Source organism: Perognathus longimembris, chromosome 2 (genome assembly GCF_023159225.1).
Source record: "Perognathus longimembris pacificus isolate PPM17 chromosome 2, ASM2315922v1, whole genome shotgun sequence".
Taxonomy (NCBI): Eukaryota; Metazoa; Chordata; class Mammalia; order Rodentia; family Heteromyidae; genus Perognathus; species Perognathus longimembris.
The window spans coordinates 148298840-148321852 of NC_063162.1; the positions used below are offsets into that span (position 1 = coordinate 148298840).

General features: G+C 39.5%; 1 protein-coding gene across 1 annotated transcript in view; it reads left to right on the plus strand.

The window, feature by feature from the left end:
- Cntnap2 (contactin associated protein 2) overlaps positions 1-23013 on the plus strand; it is a 1597185-nt gene that overhangs the window by 1002287 nt on the left and 571885 nt on the right. The window contains exon 12 of the mRNA XM_048340407.1: positions 4024-4143. Within this exon, the coding sequence (XP_048196364.1) occupies positions 4024-4143 (120 nt within the window). The remainder of the gene's footprint in view (positions 1-4023; positions 4144-23013) is intronic.

A 23013-nucleotide genomic window follows, 5' to 3' on the forward strand; every position in this document is an offset into this window, starting at 1 on the left:
TTGTAACTCGATTTCTCCAGCATGATGTGCAAGCGTGCCTGAAGAACGTGTCCACAGGTGATCAGGAAAATAGAGGCACTCACATCAACTATCCAAAATGGACAGGAAGGCCCATGTGGCCACATTCATTAGAAAATGGACTAAGCATTTATTTCAGGACTTTCAGAGCTTCCTGTCAAATCACTGGAACAGACGAGGTCCCACAGAGGACTTGTAGGGCTGTGTTTACTTCAGGACGTGTGATTCATTTGCTAGCCTGGCCACTCTATGGCCACTTCTACTGACCCACATGCTTTTCAAGGGAGTAACAGGGAAGATGCCCAGTGCATGCCCAGTTGCATGGGAGATGTGTGACGAAGTAGCAAGGTCCTAGCTCAGCTCGTCAGCACAGGTGGAACTCCAGTTCTCCTTTGGTGGGGCTAAGCATTTGACAACAGGTGGTTTATTGTCTGGTGTAAGGGGCTTGTTACACGTCTTTGCTCTTAAAACATTGAGTCCTCTCCACCAGTGAACTCAACGTCCTGCAGAGGCTTCTTGCTGTGTCTGAGGCCTGAGCAGCCATTTTCCCTGATTCTCCTGGATGTGGAGGGCTGGGGTATGGGTTGGCGGGGGAGGGGGACATGTTCAGTATTCTACTCAAAGCCATAACATCCAGAGCCATGTGCAGTTTTGAAATGCAGTATAAAGTTGGATTTTGCTCTACTATCTTTCCTATTGTGTGTCCTTAATATTTCTTTAATTAATAGCAACACTGGAATAATATCAGGTACTTAATAATAATTAGTTTGTCTTTAAATGATCATCTTATTTTCATGTAGTGGTGATACACAAAATAATGCCCCACCGAGTTATAAAGATATGCATCTTCTGATTACTTGGCAAAAGTAATCTTATATTAAGCTAAGAGCTTTCACTTGAAAAGATTACCCTGAATTATTTGTGTGGGCCTAACATAAAAACAGGGGTTCTGTGAAAAAGAAAGTAAACTGTGTGAACAAAGAACCAGAGATGCTTTGAGACAAAAAATCCACCAACCCGTTCTGGAATGGATTAGAAGGTGAAATAAGAAAGATTCAGGCTTTAGAACCTAGGGAAGAAAACAAGAACAGGAAGCATACTCAATGGTAAAAATCACACACACTCATTATGAAGTAAAGTGAGAAATACAGAAAATATGAATAGTTTAAATTCATATAATCTTATTGCTGCAAGACTTTTTTACAGTAGTAAAAATTACTGTGACTTTTTGATGTATTTTCTTTCAAACATTTTTCTGTACATTCATAAAATATACATGTTTGACATTGTCTTTTCTTAATACATTTACGTCTTATTCCTTTTTATTATTTGAAGGCGTGCAAACAGTCTAACCATATCGTAACCCTATTCTCACCTTATTTACATTTTTACTGTATTTCTCTTCAGTGCCCTAGTTTTTCCCCTGGATATTTAAATATACATTAAAAACCCCATCTTCTCTTCTTGAGTTGACTCTCTTTCCTGGATTAGAACCGTGCCTCTCACAATGCAGCCTGATGCCAAAAGTACCATCCTCACTTGGGAGCCTCTACAACCACCAATTCTCAACCCAGGCAGGCTCTTCGTGATGAGATCAGGAAGTCTATTTTAACAGCCTTTCTAGGTGATTGGCAGACATGTGTCGTGTAGGTTGGAGTTTCTGACTTTCCATGTGTAGGGATGACACCATTCAGCCTGCCCCAGCCTCAAGACAAGTAGAATGACAATTGCCTTGGGAAGAAAATGAGAAAAGATCCTTAATGACCAAATTGTTTCACAACCACATACCTCCATAATTTACTACTAGTGAATTTATTGGGCAAAGGTCTAGCCCTCTTGTTAAAATGCCTTTCCATTGGTACTAAAGTCTCAGTGAGAAATGACCTACACTTGTTATGATCACTCAGTCATGATTGGATAGAACCCAAATAGCAATTTGGAGATTAGAGAAGAAATACCACAAGTACTCCCATTAAGGGTTTGCCTAGGGGTCAGACACTATGTTAAGAAATGGCTGTGAATTTTTTTCTTTGTCCTTTATGATATTGCTTCAGTTCACTACTGGTCATCTTTTACCTAGCCAGGAGCAACAACACCTTGAGCTTTTCTGTACTTTGTAAGTCATTTCCCTATAACATATTATTTTTTACCCTTTTTTTCGTAAAATATACATCTGACTATAGCATATTTCTGCTCCAAAGGTCTTGTGTCTGGGTTATACAGATTCTGACCCACTGTCCATTAAATTAGAGACACTCAGTAACTACTTCCAGTGGGAAAGAAAGGAAAATGAGGAAACAAAGTATGTTAGAAATGTTTTTACCTACCTAGTGTAGTATTGCTAAATGGAAAGAGAACTGAAGATATTCTTTGAAAAAGGAATTCATGTTAAACTAAAGGGAGAGAGGAAGGTAGAAAAGGGAGACTCAGGCTCCATATTAACACATCAAAGGGTCTGGAAGTGTGACTCAAGTGCACTTCACAGATATTCTCCACTCCTTGTGGACTAGGAAGATGTGTTTTAACCAGAAATAACTCTTAATTTTGTTAAGAGCTCTTTCATATCTTCCTATTATCAATGTGGAACCATTGAAAAAAAAAAAGAAATGTTCTTAACATTTTAGACAATCTCACCACAAAGGAGGCATGTAAAACATCCATTTAGTACCTCTGAAAACAGGTGCAATCTCTGTGAGAAAAAGAAGTTTGTCACAAAGCATGGGAGGAAAAAAGAAAAATAATGAGAGAGAACCTATAATTTAATTACATGAATGTCAGCTTTTTACACACACTAGATTTGAAGTAATTAAAGCACCTGTAACAGAATGAATCAGGAAAATAGCTTTCCTTTTTTTCCTGAGATAATGGAAGATTAGGCTGGGAGCCAGCGAGTCATGCCTGTAATGCTAGCTACTTGGGAGGCTGAAACCAGGAAGAGCAGAGCGTAAGCCACCTGGGTTAAAAAGTTCGAGAGACTTCTGTTTTTCTTAATATAATTTTACTCTTTTTTAGTAAGGTGTTGTACAGAAGGGTTATCATTTCACAATTCATTTAGTGTGTTCATTTCTTTTGGGGGCAATGTAATCAGCTTCCTCCTCCCATGCCTGCCCACAAGTTGCATAGTTCATTTTCCATGTTCACCCTTTTTCCTTCCCTTTATGCAACCTCCACACTCCTGCTAAAAAGAACTTAAAAAACAAAACAAAAATAAACATGAGCACTAAAAACAACCATAGAAACCCATGTTTTTCATTTCTTGGAATTCAGTTTGATAAATAAGATTTTAAATGTTCAAAGCAGTTACACCTTTGGGTCCCTCCCCCAAGGGCTTCCTCCTCCAATCTGTTTGTGTATGAATGCTTAAGAGTCCTACATGGGTTGTCATGTCCAGTAATAGATTTAGCTTCCCCATATGAGAGAAAACATGTGCCATTTGTGTCTCTGAGCTTTGCTGAGCTAACTTAACTTGATTTCCCCTGAGAATGACCTAACAGTATTCTTTCTAATGAGTGAGTAAAATTCCATTGTGCATAGGTACCACATTTGTTTTTTGGAGCCACTCCTGTATTGTAGGGCATCTGGGCTGTTTACATAACGGTACTGTGAATAGTGCAGCAATGAATATGGGTGTGCAAGTATCTTCACCCCATCCTGACATGCAATGTTCTGGGTAGATGCCCAAGTGTAGGATGGCTGGGCCATAGACAGGGTTCATTTCATTTTCTGAGGAACTGATAGACTACCATCCAGAGTGGTTGTACTAGTTTACAGTCCCAACAACAGTGTTCCTGTTTCTCCACCTCTTTGCCAGTTTTCCCCACACCAATTATTGACAGGGTTAGATCTGAAATGTGAAAAACAAAAATGAGTGATGGTTTACATTTTGATATATGCTAAGGACAGGCTTCCTCTTGAGCCTTACACACCGGTGCTGGGCTGGCTACTGTGTTTCTTTGGGGAGCCATCTGTCCTGTGCGGTACTCACACTGGATTTTTGTTTTCCAGCTATCTATGAGCCATCTTGTGAAGCGTACAAACACTTAGGGCAGACGTCAAATTACTACTGGATAGATCCTGATGGCAGCGGGCCTCTGGGGCCTCTGAAGGTTTACTGCAACATGACAGGTAACTATATCATATTTGTGTTTTATACGATGGCTGTGGCTCTGAGAATGAAGAGGTCCGCGGATGGTTTCTTTCCTCAGCACCGCATTCTCGTCACATCATCTAAAAAGCTGAATATTCCTGGATTTGTTAGGTAAACTATTTTAAAGCAATAAAAGTTTCTGATTCTATATTTGCTTTTAAAAAAAGTCTAATTCTGACTTGAATAATTAATCATTGGCATTAAAAAATACATCTATAAGAATAAAACCCAGGTGCTGGGAATGTGGCTTAATGGTAGAGTGCTTGCCTAGCGTGCACGAAGCCCTGGGTTTGATTCCTCAGTACCTCATAAGCAGAAAAAGCCAGAAGTGGTGCTGTGGCTCAAATGCTAGCCTTGAGCACAAAGAGGATCAGGAACAGTGCCCAGGCTCTGAGTTGAAGTCCCAGGACTGGCAAAAAAAAATAATAATAAAACCCAGATTGTGAGATTGCAATGCTGAAGTGGAGAGTAAAACTTGGCCCATGAAATTACACCAATGGGTGACTTAGACTAGAAACTTCCATGGCCCACACTACAGGAAGCTTTAGCGCACGCGTCCGTTTTCCATAGTTTTGGAAGGAATCTTCCTGTGGACTGAAACCTATTTTAGGCTAGCAAAGTTCACCTAAGCCTTTCACATAATTCATTTGGGAAGAGAACCTAGTTCTTATTTCATTTCCTAGTGTTTGAGAGCACTGGAATGAGATTATAGGTTCTTATAAGCCCCGACAGCAGTGTCTATGATGTACAGTCCTCTAAGATAGGAAAACAAAATTCTATTCAGACAATGATAACCTCTTAGCTTCCAGAATTCCAGAAAAAAGGACAAGACTTACACTATTTATGGGATCCAAGGGAGGACCAGCATTTAATGTGGACTCGGGAGGTATTTGATGTTGAGGATAATGGCAAGATGATGATGATGATGATAATGATAACAACAGTGATGATGATGATGGTGGTAGCAGTTAGCAGTGGTAGGGATGATCATTGCTACCTGTAACCATTTACGATATGTTAGGTACCATCAATTCTTTATGCAGACACTTGGATTTAATCCTAGATCCTTCAGTCTTCACATTACTAAACTCAGTGAATCTTCATATATTTTTATCTTTGAAAGGGATTAATAATAATACTTACCTCATACCCTTATTGTGCAAATACAATAAGATAACCCATAGATAACTTTTACTGTGCAATCTAAAAATAGTAAATGTTCAAGTAAAGGATTGTTGCTGTTGTTGTTGTTGTTTTAAAGACCTTGAGGGTTAGATATCTCGCCCATATTGTTCAAACTAGGTTCAAATTAAACTCTGATCTCGGTGATAGCTAGGCTGGTTTTGCTCCAGAATATTCTGTGGAGTTTTTGGCTTATTTTCTTTGACTTTCCCATACAAACTTCTTAGCTGTGCTGCTAATGACTCCAGTGGGTGTTAAGTGGGAATGGGATTGGGCCTCCAGAACCTAATTAACCCTTGTGGAAAATCTCAGCAATGCCTGGGAGCCAGGGATGGCATGGAATGGAAAAGAGAATGATAAGATCCTAAATGCATTATGGAAGACACGTAGAGAAGCATGAAAAACAGGAGCTGGTAATCCCCAGATTCCCTTCGATGCCCAGGTCTCTGAGCGCCCACCACAGAGGAGTCACCTCGCAGAGCCCGGCCATGCTTATGCCCAGGCATGTGGGTGCTTTCTTGGGAACCTCCACTTTTACTGGCAACCACCAGTGAGCTCTCAGCTCTTGACTCCATCCTTGTCTTACTTCCTCCTAACGTATACGGATTTTTACTTTCTATACACATCTCAGAGGAAATTTAGAAAATCAAAACCATAATTTTCACTCCAAATCAAGGGCTCCTTTGCTTTGAGAGGCGCTGGCCTTCGTGTGGATTGGAGGCCTCACAGAAGCATGGATAAAATCTTTGTTGTCTCCCTGCACGAGAGAGTTTAACTGCAGTGTGACTGAATACTCCAGGTCTAAGCAGGCAACAGTGCAGGACAGCTTTCTGCAGGTGGAGGACTTTTCCCCTCTCACTTAAGAAAATCATGAATATCATTGTATCCAGTGACCTTAAAAGAATCTCACTTTTTAGTCTAGCTGGCAGCTTTTAGCCCTTTGTCCTGCCTTATTGTGGAAAATAAAACAAAGCATGGATTTTGCATCATTCAGAGAGCACGATAGCACACAGCTTGGTTTAGGCTGTTCCATTTCCAAGAGCTGTCCTAAAGTAGAAGAGGAAATGGCATGCTGAGATAGTCCGTGAGGTCTTCACATTTCACTCTGTACTAGGAGAAACTGCATCCAAACACAAACCCTAGAGAATAAAGGAAGAGGAGACATTTTAAAAGCTGAAGAAGGGAAGAAAAAAAAGGGGGATCCAAAAACTAATATCTCAGGGCATAAAAGATGTTTTCTCCAAAGACTAGAAGCATTTCCTCCAAAGCTAGAGGCTTTTGCGCCTAGGAGACAGCCTCAGAGACAGTGAGGAGATAGGCCCCGGTCAGAATCCACCACAGGAGAGAAGACGTCCAGCCAACGTTTTGTAGATCTCATCCTGTTGTGAAGAACTGAAGCTGAGCTCCCTGCTCAGATCTTAGGGCTCTTCATAAAATGTGAGTCTTGTAGTCCTTATCATTTGCGAGACTGTAAACCATCTTCTATTTCTAGTATTCACCTCTTTCAGTTGTACACAGTTCTTCAACATTTTAGTGGTATTTTTTTTTCAGTTTCTATTTTCTTTGGATATTTACCAATAGCTTCTCCCCCAGAAACCTTCAACTTGTATATTTAAAGCTTCATTTATTTCTTCCTGCCTGGTAATCCATAATAACAATAATAAATATGGCTAAATCCAAAAACCAATGTTTTTTTCCCTTAACATTCTATCTTCCAATTTGTGCTCTTTATTATTCTCTCTGCATTCATATTTAAAATTAAATATGCATCTGTGTTCCAGAACATGAAGTTTAAAATTCCAAATAAAGAGTATCTCTTATATTCTTCTTACTACCAGTTTTGTAGTTTTATCAAAAAGCCATTAAGCTTGTTTACATAATTTGGGCTTTATAAAGCCTCCGGATTTAGCTGATCAAATTCTATTATCTTCCATAATGGGACAAGCTGCTCATGTCTCTTTAATCTAATATTTATAGAGAGTTCGTTACTCAAGTTCCTAAGCACTTGTGGTTGGTAATATTCTTTTCTTTATTATCTTCTTCTCACAAGTGTCAGTGGTGCAGCATGAGTAGAAGATAAATCACTCTGGTGGTGGACTTGGGCTCTAGGGAAATACAGAGAACTTGCCATCACACCCCACCCCCCCCACCTGTGACCCACAGGGCCCAGCGTGTGCTTTGTGTCCTTTCTGGTATCTGGTGTCTGGTTTGTCTTCTGAGCATCACTACAAATGCATTATCTCATAGTTCTGGTGGCCCATGCTTTGACAGTGGGAAACTGAGTCCACAGCCCAGCCCCTCCTTGATCACGTTGGGATCAAAGGTCTCAGCGAGGGCAGTGATTTTCATTGAGATCGGAGAATTTTCCTGAAAATTCTTCCAGGTTGCTCACTCACTGTGAGCCAATGACACGGGCCTTTCCGTGTCTGCAAACTCCTCTCCCGGGCCTTAGGTAGCTGAGCCTGGGGTGGTGTCTCAGCCCGTCACACCTCCCCCACCCCCACCCCCACCCCCTCCCCCCCCCCCCCCCCCCCGTGGGGCAGCCAGGGCCAAGGCCCCCGTAGAACTGTGCTTTCCCTAGTGCAGCCAACTCCAGCATGGGAAGCAAGCAACACGTTTCCTTTGCCAAGTGTCACTTCACTATTAGTCTAATCATTTTTTCGCTGTTGAGCAAGAGGAAATTTGATAAGACAGATAAGCTGGCAGAAAGGTTACTTCCTAGCTAGAAATGAAAGTCACGGACATGCTTGGAAATGCATCTTACACATATAATTACACAGATTATTCACCCCAAAGTTAGGGTCAGGCACATTCCTTCTAAGAATACCACACACACTAACTTAGCCAGTAACTTCAGACGCCAGGGCACATATATCACTAAGGTTCCTATTGTTCAGATAAGAAAAGCTCAGAGAATTTAAGTAGGTCGTACATGTAAATTGTGAAGCCTGGTGTTTTTTTTTTTAATTTATTTGTTTATTAATTGAACACAAATTTTTTGACAAGGTGTTGTGCAAAAAGGGTACAGTTACATAGTGGGGCAGTGTGTACATTTCTTGTGATATCTTACGTCCTGTTTTTCTATCTCTTCTCTAGGTCCGGTAGACATATATACAATTATACAATGTATCAAGAACATATACAGTAGCCACGTGGCCACAACCAAGAAAGTTCACCTAGGGCTTTAAATGTAATGTCGATATTAGACTATATGTCGACAGTAGTCTTATATGAACGTACATACCTAGCTTTTGAGTATTCCCCTGAGAGGTCAATTTTTGACCTTTATATGTTGGGTAATTGTTTGTTTTTAGTTACATACTGTTGGGTCGCTGCCCCAATCCTGTGGGGAATACTGTTTGACAAGCAGTTTTTGGTTTCACAGACTTGGTCTCTACTGTCTCTCCGTCTCCCTTTGTTAACAGTCATATATCAGGGAGATCATGCCCCTTTGTTTTCTGTGTTCTAGGCTTGTCTCGCTCAACATTATTTGTTCGAGTTCTGACCATTTCCCTGAGAATAACAATATTTCACCATTCCTAATCGCTATGTAGTATTCCATTGTGTATAAGTACCATATTTTTTTTGATCCATTCGTCTGTGGAGGGGCATCTGGGTTGTTTCCATATTTTGGCTATTGTGAATTGTGCCGCAATAAACATGGTAGTACAAATGTCTTTTTGATACCTTGGGTTTTGCTGTTTAGGATAGATGCCTAGGAGTAGTATGGCTGGGTCATAGGGTAGGTCTATATTGAGCTTTTTGAGAAACCTCCATACTGTTCTCCAAAGTGGTTGTACTAATTTGCACTCCCACCAACAATGGAGAAGGGTTCCTCTTTCCCCGCACCCCCTCCAGCATTTGTTGTTGCCTGAGTTCAGAGGATAGGCCATTCTAACTGGGGTGAGGTGGTATCTCAGGGTTGTTTTTATTTGCATTTCCTTTACTAGCAGGGATGTTGAGCATTTTCTCATGTGTTTCTTTGCCATTTTTATATCTTCTCTTGTGACGTCTCTCTTTAGCTCCTTTGCCCATTTCCTAATAGGTTTATTGGGCTTGGAGGGGCTTAGTTTTTTTGAGTTCTCTGTAGATGACAGATGTCAGGCCTTTGTCTGTTGCTGTGCTGGTAAATATCCTTTCCCATATCGTTGGCTGTCTTTCTATTTTGGTGGCTCTGTCCTTAGCTGTGCAGAAACTTTTTAGTTTGTAGTAGTCCCATTTGTCGAGTCTTTCCCCTATTTGTTGTGCCCCTGGGACTCTATTCAGGAAGTTCCTTCCTGTGCTTGTAAGTTCTAGCGTCTTTCCTACTCTGTCCTTCAGTAGTTTCAAGGATTCAGGCCTGATATTGAGGTCCTTGATCCATTTTGAGTAGATCTTGGTTCATGGTGATAGGCTTGGGTCTACTTTGAGTTTTCTGCATATGGCTGCCCAGTTCTCCCAGCACCAGTAGTTGAAGAGGCTATGTTTATTCCATTGTATGTCTTTAGCTCCTTTGTCGAATATCAGTTGGCTGTAAGAGTGCGGTTTTATTTCTGGGTCTTCAATACTAATCCATTGGTCTTCCGATCTGTTTTTATACCAATACCATGCTGTTTTTGTTATGATGGCCTTGTAGTAGAGCTTGAAGTCTGGTATTGTGATACCTCCTGCACTGCTTTTTTTGCCTAGAATTGCTTTGGCTATTCTAGGTTTTTTACTGTTCCATATGAATTTATGGATTGGTTTCTCTATTTGAGTGAAGAATGTGGCTGGGATTTTGATAGGGATTGCATTGAATTTGTATAACAATTTGGGCAATATGGCCATTTTCACTATATTGATTCTGCCTACCCATGAGCATGGGAGGTCTTTCCATCTCCTTGTGTCTTCTTTGATTTCCCTTATTAGATTTTTATAGTTTTCATTAAATAGGTCTGTCACGTCCTTGGTTAAGTTGATCCCTAGGTACTTTATTCTTTTTTTGGCTACTGTAAATGGAATTGTTTCCATAATTTCCTTTTCTGTTTGTATATTGCTGGTGTACAGAAAAGCTGCTGACTTTTGTGGATTGATTTTGTATCCTGCTACTTTGCCAAATTGGTTTATTAGGTGTAGGAGTTTGGGTACTGAGTTTTTTGGGTCCTTCAGATATAAGATCATGTCGTCTGCGAATAGGGATAACTTGATTTCTTCCTTGCCGATGTGGATCCCTTTGATGTCCTCCTCTTGCCTTATTGCTATGACTAGGGATTTCCAGCATGATGCTGGATTGTGTGTGTGTCCCACACAGCCGATGGTCCTTCAGGGGGTGGCGAAGTGTCGTGGTGGCTTCCCCGGTTCCCTCCTTCTGCCTCCCTGGGTTCCCCTGTCCGAACCCGGTGTGGACCCTTACTTCTCGTCGCTGCCGTAGTGTGTCTTGGTCTGCACCCTCCCTAGTGACCGTGGGGTCTCCCACTATCTGAATTCTGCACTCCCGGCAGCCTGTCTGCTGATCACCGGGTTTCCCTTTCCCAGCCTGGCCCTATTTGGGGCAGGGTCGGCTGGTGGGGGGATGGTTCCCCAGAGATCTCCGGCTCCGTGTAGGTTTTTGGCTCTTCTTTTTTGCTCCTTTTTGTTTTCCTGCATTTCTCCACTGCTTCTGGCTGCTGGTTTTGCTGGGTTCTTGATGGGGTGTTGGGTGTTGGAGTTCCCAGCTCGCTATTCAGTTGGGGCGAGTTGGGGTGCCTCCCTACTCTGTCGGCGCCATCTTTCTCTCCTGAAGCCTGGTTATTAAAGATGATATACAAAGGGGTCACAGTTACATAAGTCAGGTAATGAGTACATTTCTTTTTGAACAGTGTCACCTCCTCCTTCATTTTCTCTGTTTATTCCCTCCCAACCCCCCCCCCCCCAAGTTGTACAGTTCATTTCTAACTAACAATAACAGAAGTCTGGGTTTTTAAAAAAAATTTTGCCCGGGCTTGTATGATTCTGAGCCTGTCTATAGTAGTGTGTGTGTGTGTGTGTGTGTGTGTGTGTGTGTGTGTGTGTGTGTTATGTAGGATCATGCCTGTAAGCTCAAACAGCTATTACTGTAGTATGATTTGTAATATGTTTGCTGAAATGATTGTTTCTCATTTGCATCTCTTCATTATCATCAGAACTTCTGTACATGTTTCAAAGTCATTATCTATGGTTTGGATAGCATTTGGGCTATAAACTATTTACTTCTTAATTGTCCAACTAATGCCTTGGGGTTTTTAATCAGAGAACACATTTTAAATGAAATCCGTATGGGAACCATTAGGTAATTGTTATCAGTTTTCGTTCATAACTCAAGAACAAGTGTTTTCTGCAATGTACCTTTCTTTCTGAGAGCTTCATGGAGTAATTCCGGAACTTCCTATACATCTAGGTTAATTACCCGTCCAACATGTAGAATAATTTAAATGCTATCCTTGAAACCTGGTTAGTTTTTTAATGTTAAAATCTTACACTGAGTCTGACAAAAAGCTCTTTGGCATGGACTTGTGTTGGGTATAATGTGGTTGCAATTTCTTATTTTTCCCCTCTTTTGAAAGAAACCCACTAGAAATGAGGACAGGTTGGGCTTTCCAGCTCTCTGCAGAGCCTGTTAACATGAGTTAGAAGCTGCTGAGCCTCTAACCCCATCATGGCCCACAATCCGGGCACTATGATACAAGCCTGTGTGGTCTCAGCACAAGCTTCCATGGCTCGCTCCTTTCATTTTATTCCCTCCACTCATTTCTATTTTTTTCTATTTTTTTCTTACCAAAGACATTTGCTTGCCCCTGCCTGTCTCCTAACCTAGTTTACCTCCTCTATAGTTAACCTACATGTACAATCGCTCTCCTCTGTCTTCTTTCAGCCTCGTTTCTCCTCTCTGCCGACCTCTCGCAAGCTGTCTTTGTTAGAAACCTTTGTAATCACTCAGCAGCTCCTGCCTCACGCATTCAGCCATTTCAGTTCCTCACAATCAGTATAAATCTTTGAATTCAATTCCGTTCACACGACTTCAATTGAAAATCTAGGAGCCAACTCACTGATCAAACACAACCTGGGAAGGACTCTTCTTTGTGACTGATTACCCACTCGCCGAACACTTTCTTTTGGACTCACACTTATTCTATAGATGGCTTCCACCTGCCAGGCCTTCTTTGAACTCTCTTCTTCATTGTGTGTCAGTCAGCGTGGCAGGTTAAAACTACAAAAGTTCCCAAATGGTTTTCCAACTCGAAATTAAGAAGGAAGTGAGAACGTTATAGGAGCCCTGGCAGAGACCACACACCGTGGCCCTGCACAGGAAGGAAGTGCAGGCTATAGGCGAGAGCACTCAGATTCACTTCTGCACCGAAAAAAGATGGCTGCCTAGGCACAGGGAATGACCTAAGCTCTCTCTGGCCAAGCAGGGATGCAGGGGCTCCACCTCTAGAGCATCACACCAAGTAAGCTATAATTATACAGACACATACACTCAAAAAGAAGATTTGTATACCACCCACACAAGAAGGCAGACTCACTTCTGGAGGAGGCTCCAGAAATGGTATCCAGATGCATATGAAACTGCTTTCCAATAATTTTGCACACCCCTCCCAAACAGTAGTGTAAATGAATTTCTTTTCTGCAATTCAAACTCTGGAAACAGTTTCCTACAATTTATGGTTGAAAGCTATTGTCTTGTTTCTTCTGGTTTTTGGAGCCCAAAACTCTTGTCGACTCCACAATTAGCAACTGTTCAGACAGGATAATTTTTTTTTTCATCTTGGAAAATCCAGTTAAGATCATCTCATTGCATTAGGATCAAAAACTAAAATCCACAGAAATAATCTCACACTTTTAACTAGAAATTCCACTCTTCTGGCTAAACTGGAAGCCAAAAATGACTGTGTTGTTGATTCCCAAGCTCTAGAACTTCGGTTTTGAGGATCACGTCGATTTTTTAGCAAATCAAGTGACAGAAGCAGATGACTCTGGAAATTTCTAGGAAAGAATATTATATAGCAGTTAACCTTCTCTTTGATTGTATATCTTTTATCTGTGTCTATTTGCTACAGACAAGAAAGTTAAACAATAAATTGTACTAATGTGCTATTTTCCTGTACTGGAAAAATATTAGAAATCATATATCATAAAATTGATGTAAACTAGAATCACTATGGCTCATCACATGAACAATCTCTACATAATAGTCATATCCTCAATGAAGTAGAGAAAATAACTTCAGAAAAGAACAGCTATGCTGATGTAGTTTTTTGGTTTGTGGGTTGTTTTTTTTTTTAAATCTCTGGTCCTCATTCAATTTGTCTTCAGCTCAACAGAAATGACCTTATTCATAGTGGTTGTCTCCCTTTATTGGTATAAAAAGGAAAAAAAATCAGAATCAGGTCAACATCCAGTGCTTTTTTTTTCCCCCCCAGTGTCTCCATATTAGAATGTTTTAATTGACTACAGGTCTTTTCTTCCCTTTTTCTTTATTCCAGTCCTGGGGGCTTGAACTCAGGGCTTGGGCACTATCCTTGAGTTTTTCCACTCTAGGCTAATGCTCTACCATTTGAGCCACAGGTCCACTTCTGGCTTTTTAGTGGTTACTTAGAGATAAGAGTCTCATAGATGTACCTCCTCAGGCTGACTTCAAACCACAATCCTCAGATCTCAGCCTCCTGAGTAGCTAGGTCAGATGAAGGGGTGAGCCATCAACGCTTTGCTTGACTCCAAGTCCTCTAAGGAGCTCCTTGATTATACCTTTAAGAGGGATTTAAATTGTCTGTGTCATTATAGGAAAATATTTATCATATAAATAATTCCTGAAGTACAAACATCATGGAAGCTGTATAAACATGCCTAACTCAACATGCCCTTAACAAAATTATGAAGAGAGCATACATTTAAGCACTTTCAAACTATGTATTCAGAAAATTAAATTATTATCTTCAGAACAGATGCAACACTTCCAACATTTGCTTGGCCCAACTTGCAAAGCTGTGGCTTTTGAATCAAAATCAGCTCTCGTTTCTTAATTTTTCACTGACTATCTTTGAATAAATATACAGGGGAGAATAAATTATGAAGTATCCTTATAAACCAATCTCTATTCATGTGATATTTAAGTCACTGTTTGGACTTCTCTGTCTCTTCAGTAGACTATTAACTGACTCCAACGCTTTTCTAATTCTGACATATATATTATAATGTATATACTATATATAATATATGTTATATTATTATATATTACATTATATTATATACATTATATAATATATGTATGTTAATTTGATGAATTGTGTGGTTTGATGAGCTGCAAGTGTAATGGCAGGTGCAGTGTAGTTGCTGTTCTATCAGTCATCAGTGGGAATCATTTCCTGTACTTCGGAGATGTTATCGCCTGGGAATTCTTTTTAGAATTTTAATGAGTTTACTTATGTTTATGTATTTGTTAATTTGTTCACTTACCCAGTATATGAATTCATATTATATGCCAGGCACTCGGGACATAGTGACAGACTTATACACATCATATGTAATTATACAGAGTGTATACTATTATAAATATGTATAAAATTGTTCCAAATAATTCAGCATAGTATAAAACCAGTGGCAAAGTTATTTCTTCCAGATGCAGTAAACCACTGAGAGGAGAGAAATACAGTTGCTATTTCTTATTGTGCTACTTTTAAACAATTACTGACAGACAACCAAGTTAGTAATTCTCAAACTTTAGCAAAGTTTGCGCCATCTTTACAAATCTTTGAACACCAAGACTACTTACGTATTTTATAAATACTCGTTCCCATTGTAAGGAACAATATTCACAAAATGTTGACTTTAATCAACTTGATGTTCTGTCTTAATGTACTGTGAAAACATATTATGTAGCATAATGCAGTATAATAGAAGATAATAATTCTCAGAGCGTCAATAGTCCACACATTTTGGAAATTGCCGTGCACCCGAATGCTGCTTCCAATATAATATTTTCTTTTTGGTGAAACTATCAACTATGCAGTTAGGCTGAGAATTGTAATGAGGACAATGCATACATTTTCCAAATCTAAATTCAAGGAAAACTTCTGGTAGGACTTCCACGTAAACCACAAATGCAATTTGGTAGTAAATTATTAAAACTGGATCTTAATCAATTCTTTACTAATAGTTTATTCACATTGACCAAAAGCATTCCCCACTTCCTACAGATGTCCTTCAGGCATTCTCCTTGCTCTGTCCTTCCAACTAGAACGAACTTAGTATTTAATGAGTGATCACAATGTCCTCTGTCCTCTCCCTCAGGGAATACTACCTAGTAGCCTACGCAGCTGTGCACTTCCTGTTCTCTTCTTCCGCTTTTGCCCTTACTAAAGCTAAAATACATGGACCGAGGGGATGGCCCAATTATGGTTACTAAACACACAGAATTTTGAACTACAGGATCCTTTACTATTTTCTTGTTTTCTGTTCTTTTCTTAATTGCTCACTATATAGCTCTCTCTCTCCCTCCCTCCCTCTTCCTTTCCCTCCCTCCCTCCCTCCCTCTCTTCTTTCTTTTGTGGCACTGCAGAGTATTCAACTCAGGTGCTTGTGTTTCACAACTCCTGCACCCCCCTCTCCAGTCCTTTGAGCTCCAGTGTGGTTAGGGAATCCTGGGACAGTGTAACTCTTTCATCCAGCCTGGCCTCAGGCAATATTCTGCCACCTTTCCCTTTGGAGTCACTGGGATTATAGGAGTCCACCATCATGCCTGGCACCAAGAAAAGGGATTTTTTTTTAACCCTCTGATTATATCTTAGTTTACAGATAAATATTGCAGATTATGTTTTGACAGACTCAGTTCAAATGAAGATTATACTTAAATTTGGTTGGGCATGTTTATAGGAGTAATCCCAGTAATAATAGTTGAAACATTTCTCAAACGTCTTATATTCCTGTCCTCTGTTGCAAACATATTCCAAAATGATTTTGAGTTTGTTACCTATATTATTGATCTAATGTTTTATCTGTGACTGTATTATTTGAATTATCTATTTATTTTGTGTTCGTCCTCCCCTTTCATGTATAAGGAGACTAAGCCACAGGTTGATGCTAGTCTTCGGTCAAAAATTAAGAGGGAGAGGGAAACCACATTTGTGTGAGTCTGAGGGTTGTTTTCTTGGGCACATCGTCATAACACCAACTGTATTCCTTAATATGCTAGAGGCATAAAACCTCATGTAAATATGTAAGACACAATTCATTTCTTTAATATTCCTTCAGTCTCCATCAAAAGAAAGAAGTGAAAATATTTATCTACCAGATTTAGGTCTGGATGACATTTTAGATAGAAAAGTCCCTAGCCCATCATGGGTAAATTTCCCTCTTCCCTCGAAATCAGATGCATTGTCATTAATTCCAAATGTACAGCAACTCCAGAATAGCAATTGACTTACCTGAAATTTCACAAGCAAAAATGCCTCTAGTGGTTTAAATGCTATAAAAGCATACAATATGTACAAAATAATGAATTTACACATAGCAAGGGCTCATTAAATTAGTTTTTTGGATGGACTGCACAATGTACAATAAGGTAGCAGTTCTATTTTTCAAAACTTAATTGTACGAGTTATAGAATATGACTATGTGTGGATTTTTTTGGGCCTGGTTATATAAAAGATGAACAAAAAAATTTAGGAGAAAAGCAATACATAAAGAATTTCCAGCTTATTAAAAACTTAGAAGATTGCTCAAGTGCTTTGTGGAGAGATGTGGTGCTGTGTAGAATTTTGGAAATCGCTTCAGATCTGTAGCTGTGAAGGTCCTATAATTGACAGCCAGCTCTAATAACGAGAGTTGCGGTGCTGTAAATTAGCTTTGTAGCCTCAATCCCTCATCGTGGGCAGGTTTACGCTGGCACTTGTAGATTGCATGTTCTTATTGTGGGTGACATTGAGAGATTACATTAAGTTGGTTATCGATCATACTGTACAGGTTCACTTTACTAAAATGTAACCTGTTTCCCCGAGTCGAAATCTGACAAAATATGCCATTTTCATAGCTTATATTCTCAACAAGAATCTGTAAGAGAGTTTAAAGGTTGGCTGAGGCCCCACAGTACACATTTCAGATCGAATCTATTGAGATTCAATGAAGTGATACATAGATGAAATTGTTTTCTATGTGTTTCTATGTAGATAGGAAGCTGTCATTTGAAAAAGACAAAACATCATGGACTCTGCGGCATCTACAAAGCATTTTGGGAGAGTACTCCAATGATGGATCAGTTCTATCCAGGAATTTAGTCATTTATGTGTGCCAATGAACATAATCAAAAAAGAAAGAGAACTGTTTGTGATTTTTCTTATCTACCTTTACTAATTGTGCCAGCTTCTTTCATATTTTTTGTCCTCATGGTTTTCATTATTTCCAAGCTAATCATTGTCACAGTAACTAAAATAACTTTAGCCAAAGCTGCTAATGTGAATCTGACTTCTCCATGTGAGATCATTGTGACATCCATTTAACTATTTTCTCTGATTTTTCTTAGCATAATCATTATGGTGATATCCTTGTATTTTGTGTCTTTAATATTTTTCCAGGCAGGCATAAAAATGTATTCGTTTTCTATTTCTGGGAAATCTAGCACACAGATACCCAGGAAGTCTCATGAGATTATATTGGTGATACTGATGACATTACTAGTGTGTAGGGACTTGGTTGAAGTATAAAAAGAAACTGTTAAGAGAATGCCCTATTGACTCAGTGGTTTAATTTGTAAAAACCAAAAAGACAGTTTAAATTTTGAGGAATAATTATTCAAAAGTTCTGGTATTCAAAATTCCTTTAACTATTGCATCTTATCCCACTTCACTATGTCATAATCAGATCAAGTTAGAGGCCAGAAATTATATAAATCACCTGCATTGGTGATATCAGGCTAGACCTCTCTGTTCTGTTGTTTTGCTGGTGCTGGTGCTCTACCACTTGAGCCACAGCTCCACATCCAGCTTTTACTGAGTAGTTCATTGGAAATGAGAGTCTTACACACTTTTCTGCGCAGGCTGGCTTCCAAGTAGGATCCTCAGATGTCAGCCTCCTGAGTAGCTAAGATTAAAGGTGTGAGCTATTGGACCCAGCTAAAATTTGCTCTTGCTGGTAATTTTTTGACAATCATCAATCTTAACTCACAAATTTTCTTCCAAGCTTCAGAGGTTGGACAAATTACTTTTCTGATTATTTCTTTCATCGGTAGGGAACAGATTTCAGTCGCAAAGTGTTTCAAGAGAATTGGCCCATGAAAATTAAAGAAAATAGTAGTCTTCATTAACCAAGACATCGCATTTACAGTTTCCTTTTCAAGAACATACAAGAGTAATATCATTAAGTATCAAAGAGTTATTTGACCTATGTTAAAGATAACTTCTATATTTTCTTTCTTAGTGGTATATAAAATGGTGACATATCTTACAATCCAGGACCTAAAGTATCCACTATAATAAGCACTTTTAAGTAAAATTCCACCTATATACACGTACTAGACTTTCCTAAATATTTTTACATACGACTTCACATCATTTTGGGGCAGACAAGTCATTTTAACCTTATAAGGATGGTTATATAAAATCACTGCTGAAATACGTAATGGGTACAAGTAAGTGATATTTTGCAAATGCTATCTAAATAGTAAGTGGAAAAATTGAACTCTTTTGTTCATGAGGTATGGTGAGCTATTTCTGTAGCCTATATTCAAACCCATTATATGGTATTTATGAAAAAATATGTAGTGGAAAATTATCAGTTTGTATGGATGAGAAAGGAAGGCAAAATGTGAAATCCATGAACGGAATTTCCCAGAAGAGCAGTTGGCATTCCATTACCATAACCCGAAAAAGGCAGAGCTTCTTGCCTCTTTGTCTGGGCCCCTGAAAATGTTGCTGGGGCAGAACTGCCTCAGTGTGGAAGAGCTCCTGCAGGGAGAAGCCTCACCCAATCTTCTAGGGGAACTCCCCTGCAGTGCTCAGGCCTTCTCAGGCTCCAGGAGAAAGGCTGCCCTCCCTTTCCCCTGGCTGGGGACATGCTTTGAAGCCTCAGCCAGGAGGGTTGCTGATTGATGGGAGGCCTGGGCGGAGCCTCAGTGGCTCCTGGCTAACTTTCTGGTCCTCCAAAACATATTTCTACATTGCTTGTGGTCTGGACTTGGTGGTTGATGCGACCATCGTTTTTACTATTGTCTCCTTTATTCTTTCTACATTTCCTGCATCACAATATTGTGTCCTAACCCTAGCAGAATGGAATTACATCTGCCTTGGACCAAGTACTCCATGGGCAGAGTATTGCTTAGATTTAGTATCATATATGTCCAGTGTCTGGAAGAGTACGTACTCCTTTTGAGCACTGAGTAAATGAATTAATATATGGAAGAGTCAGAAGATGAACTGGCAGATTTTTAGGTATGTTCCTTTTGTACTCTAATGCCAATATCCTAAAGATAACTAATTAAAATTATAAAAATATAATCAGTTGATTGTACTGAAAAAATACTATGAAAGGGCATGCATGGTGTCATTATGAGTGTCTTTGTGTATACACACATAGATGTGTGTATATTTACACATATGCACATGTAAATTAAAAAATTTCCTGAGTAATGCTAAGAACTAATGTATCAACAATGGAAATTGGTTACTTTTCTTTTATTCAGCTTGCTGCTTTATTTTTTATTGTTATTATAAGGGTGATGTACAGAGGGGTTACAGTTACATAAGTCAGGTAATGAGGACATTTCTTATTGGACAATTTCACCCCTCTTCTTGCTCCCTCAGTTTTCCCCTCCTGTCCCCACCTACAAACTGTGTAATTCCACAAATTGGTTTTTTTTTACAAATTATGAGTATACATAATTTATTTCCACTTATTCTACTTTTTCCTATGTTTTTCCAGTTAGCCTCATTTGTGATAAATGTCACATGACTCTACTCACTAATGGATTTACCACTTTTTTGTCAGCCCTTAGAACATTCTCTCCTTTCCATTTCACTATTCTGACACACACACATACACGTCAGATATATATATACGTGTGTGTATATATATATAGACATATGTATATGTCTATATATAAAGGAAATTACCTGCAACAAATTATATTCTATCACAAATTCACATTTTTGTGGTAACCAAAGGAAGGATAAACTCTCCCCCCCCCCAACCCCAGTGTGCACTTTCTGTGATGTCCTTCATGACTTCTCAAGGTCTTAGCTGAAGGACAAATGCCGACTCTGCTCTTTGTTTCAAGGGTTACTTCCAGCCAAAATGATCTGCTGCAGTAGAGAAACTTCCAGATGCTCTCACCCCACTGCTGTGAAGGTGGGACTTAGCCTCGTGCTCACATACTGCTGAGCTGTGGGACACAAGGCAAAGATTCAAGAATGTTGAAACCTCACTCAAAAACAAAATTCCCATTAAAATTGTGTCATCCAGAACATGATGACCTAATTGTTTCACTTTTCTATAGTTCTAAGCAAACAAATATTGTTCTGGATGCAGATGTAGAATCACTTTCACTTAGAAGAAATGGCCAAAAAAAAACCAAAAAGAACAGATAGTATTTAAAAAACTCACTGATGACATGGTTTGTAAAATCCTTGACTCCCCTCCCCCCATTAGTTCTATGACTAGATAACTGAACTGTAGACTACTTTGAGAGAAGTAAATGAACTTTAAGATCATCTAGTATAAATACCTTCAGTACACTTGTGCAAACTCAAGCTCAGAGAAGCCAAGCTGCTTGGTAAATGTCCTGACTGGACTCTCTCTAGAAACTGGGAACTGAATTGTGTGTACATCATGGTTCAGCTTTAATGTTAATCCCTTTACAGCTCTTCACCTGGTGTAAATTATTTCATCTCCATAATTCTTCATTTCTTCCATTCTAAAATATCAGCATTAAAAATGTATCACATGTAGTTGTACTGGGGCTCATTGAGAAACTCACTGGTTAGTCCAGTGCTTGAGCTGTAAATACTACTGCTGTTAGTTAGCCCTTGTTCTTGTTTCTGCTACACTCTGAGATAAGGCATTCTGGGAGATTGTTTCCTGTGGAGCAGCCTTTCTCTCCTAAATGCTTTTCATGTGTCAGTTCAGTTGTTCATCAAAATGAGTTAGGCAGATACACCTACCATCCCCATTTTAAACATGAGGAAAGAGTCAAGAGGGCTGATGTACACCTACTAATATTTTATTTTATTGTCATGCAAAAACAAAATGTAACCCTCCCCTATCTCTCCCTCCATCCCCCTCCAGCCCTGAGTGTCTTGAGCCAGGGTTGTATGTTCAGGAGCTGGTATTAGCACCTGGTGGCAGGGGAGATTCTACATGCCCTCTGGCAGCTTGCAAGCACGTTGCACTGAATGTGCTTTCTAACTATAGGAACAACATGGAAAAAATATGCCATTTATGCTCTTGGACCAAGAGAAAGCTTCAATACAAAGCCAGACCTGGTTCCTTTCTTTGTCTCCATTCCTTTCTGCCATCTCCATTTCTCTCAAGGTTTTAAGACGTGCCTCAGCTCAGACTAAATGCTATTGCTTCAGGAAAGGGAGGGTAGATCTAGCCTAGAACTCAGAGATGACACCGCTCTGGCCTTCCATCTGGATTTTAGAAACTCCTAGCAAGTTATTTTGTTTTTTTATCTGTTCTTGAGCTCCTAAGGGTGACATTATGTCATAGTCAAAAGCATAGATTGACTAAACACTATAGAGTAAGAAGCAATAGAGTAGAAAGGGGATGTGATTAAAAGGAAGGTTCTAGCCCGGTGCTGGTGGTTCATGCCTGCAATTCTAGCTACTCAGGAGGCTGAGATTTGAGGATCACAGTAGGAAGCCATCCTAGGCAGGAAAGTCAGTGAGATCTTCAATTGACCACCAGAAAACTGGAAGTGGTGCTATGGCTCAATGTGACAGAGTGCTAGCCTTGAGCGAAAGAGCTCAGGGATAGCACTCGGGACCCAAGTTCAAGCCCTAGGACTGACAAAAGAAAAAAACAAGGTTCTTACCATGCCTGTACTGGTATTTAAATTTTATTTTAAAGATTATAAAAGAAAGTTTTTCAAAAGGAAATATAGAAATTGATGTAGAAAATGAGAGAGAAAAGAGAGAGAGAAAGAGAGAGAGAGAGGAAAACATCCCCTTCTCCCTGGTTTTGTAGTCAAAATTCAGAGTGAAGGCAGAAGGTAGACTGCTTTCCATCCACGATGAGGGAGAGAGAGAGAGAGAGAGAGAGAGAGAGAGAGAGAGAGAGAGAGGTAAAGATCTCAGAAGTTTGACACTTAGTGTTCTAATATAATATCCTTATAAATATTATCATAAATTCTCTCTATTCTTACTGTGTCCATTGCTCCCTTCCCACAGCTACATGCAGTCACCTTTTATGAGTTCCCTTCTTAATTTTGTGATTCATATCTAGATTTAGTAGCCCTGATCTGTAGTTACTATTCCTCACCTTACTACTCAAATGATTCATCAACTTAAGCATGCAATTCTGTTGTTACATTTTTCCCCAATCTCCTCAAACATGTCCTTTTGGAAAAATTTTGCACGTCTGAATATAAATGTTCCTCTATCCAGAATGTAATTCATACTTAGGAACTATTTTCAGGATTTTTATATGGACATTTAGAAATGTTAGGGGGCTGGAATATCCCCTGCCGGTGTGCATTGTGTCAT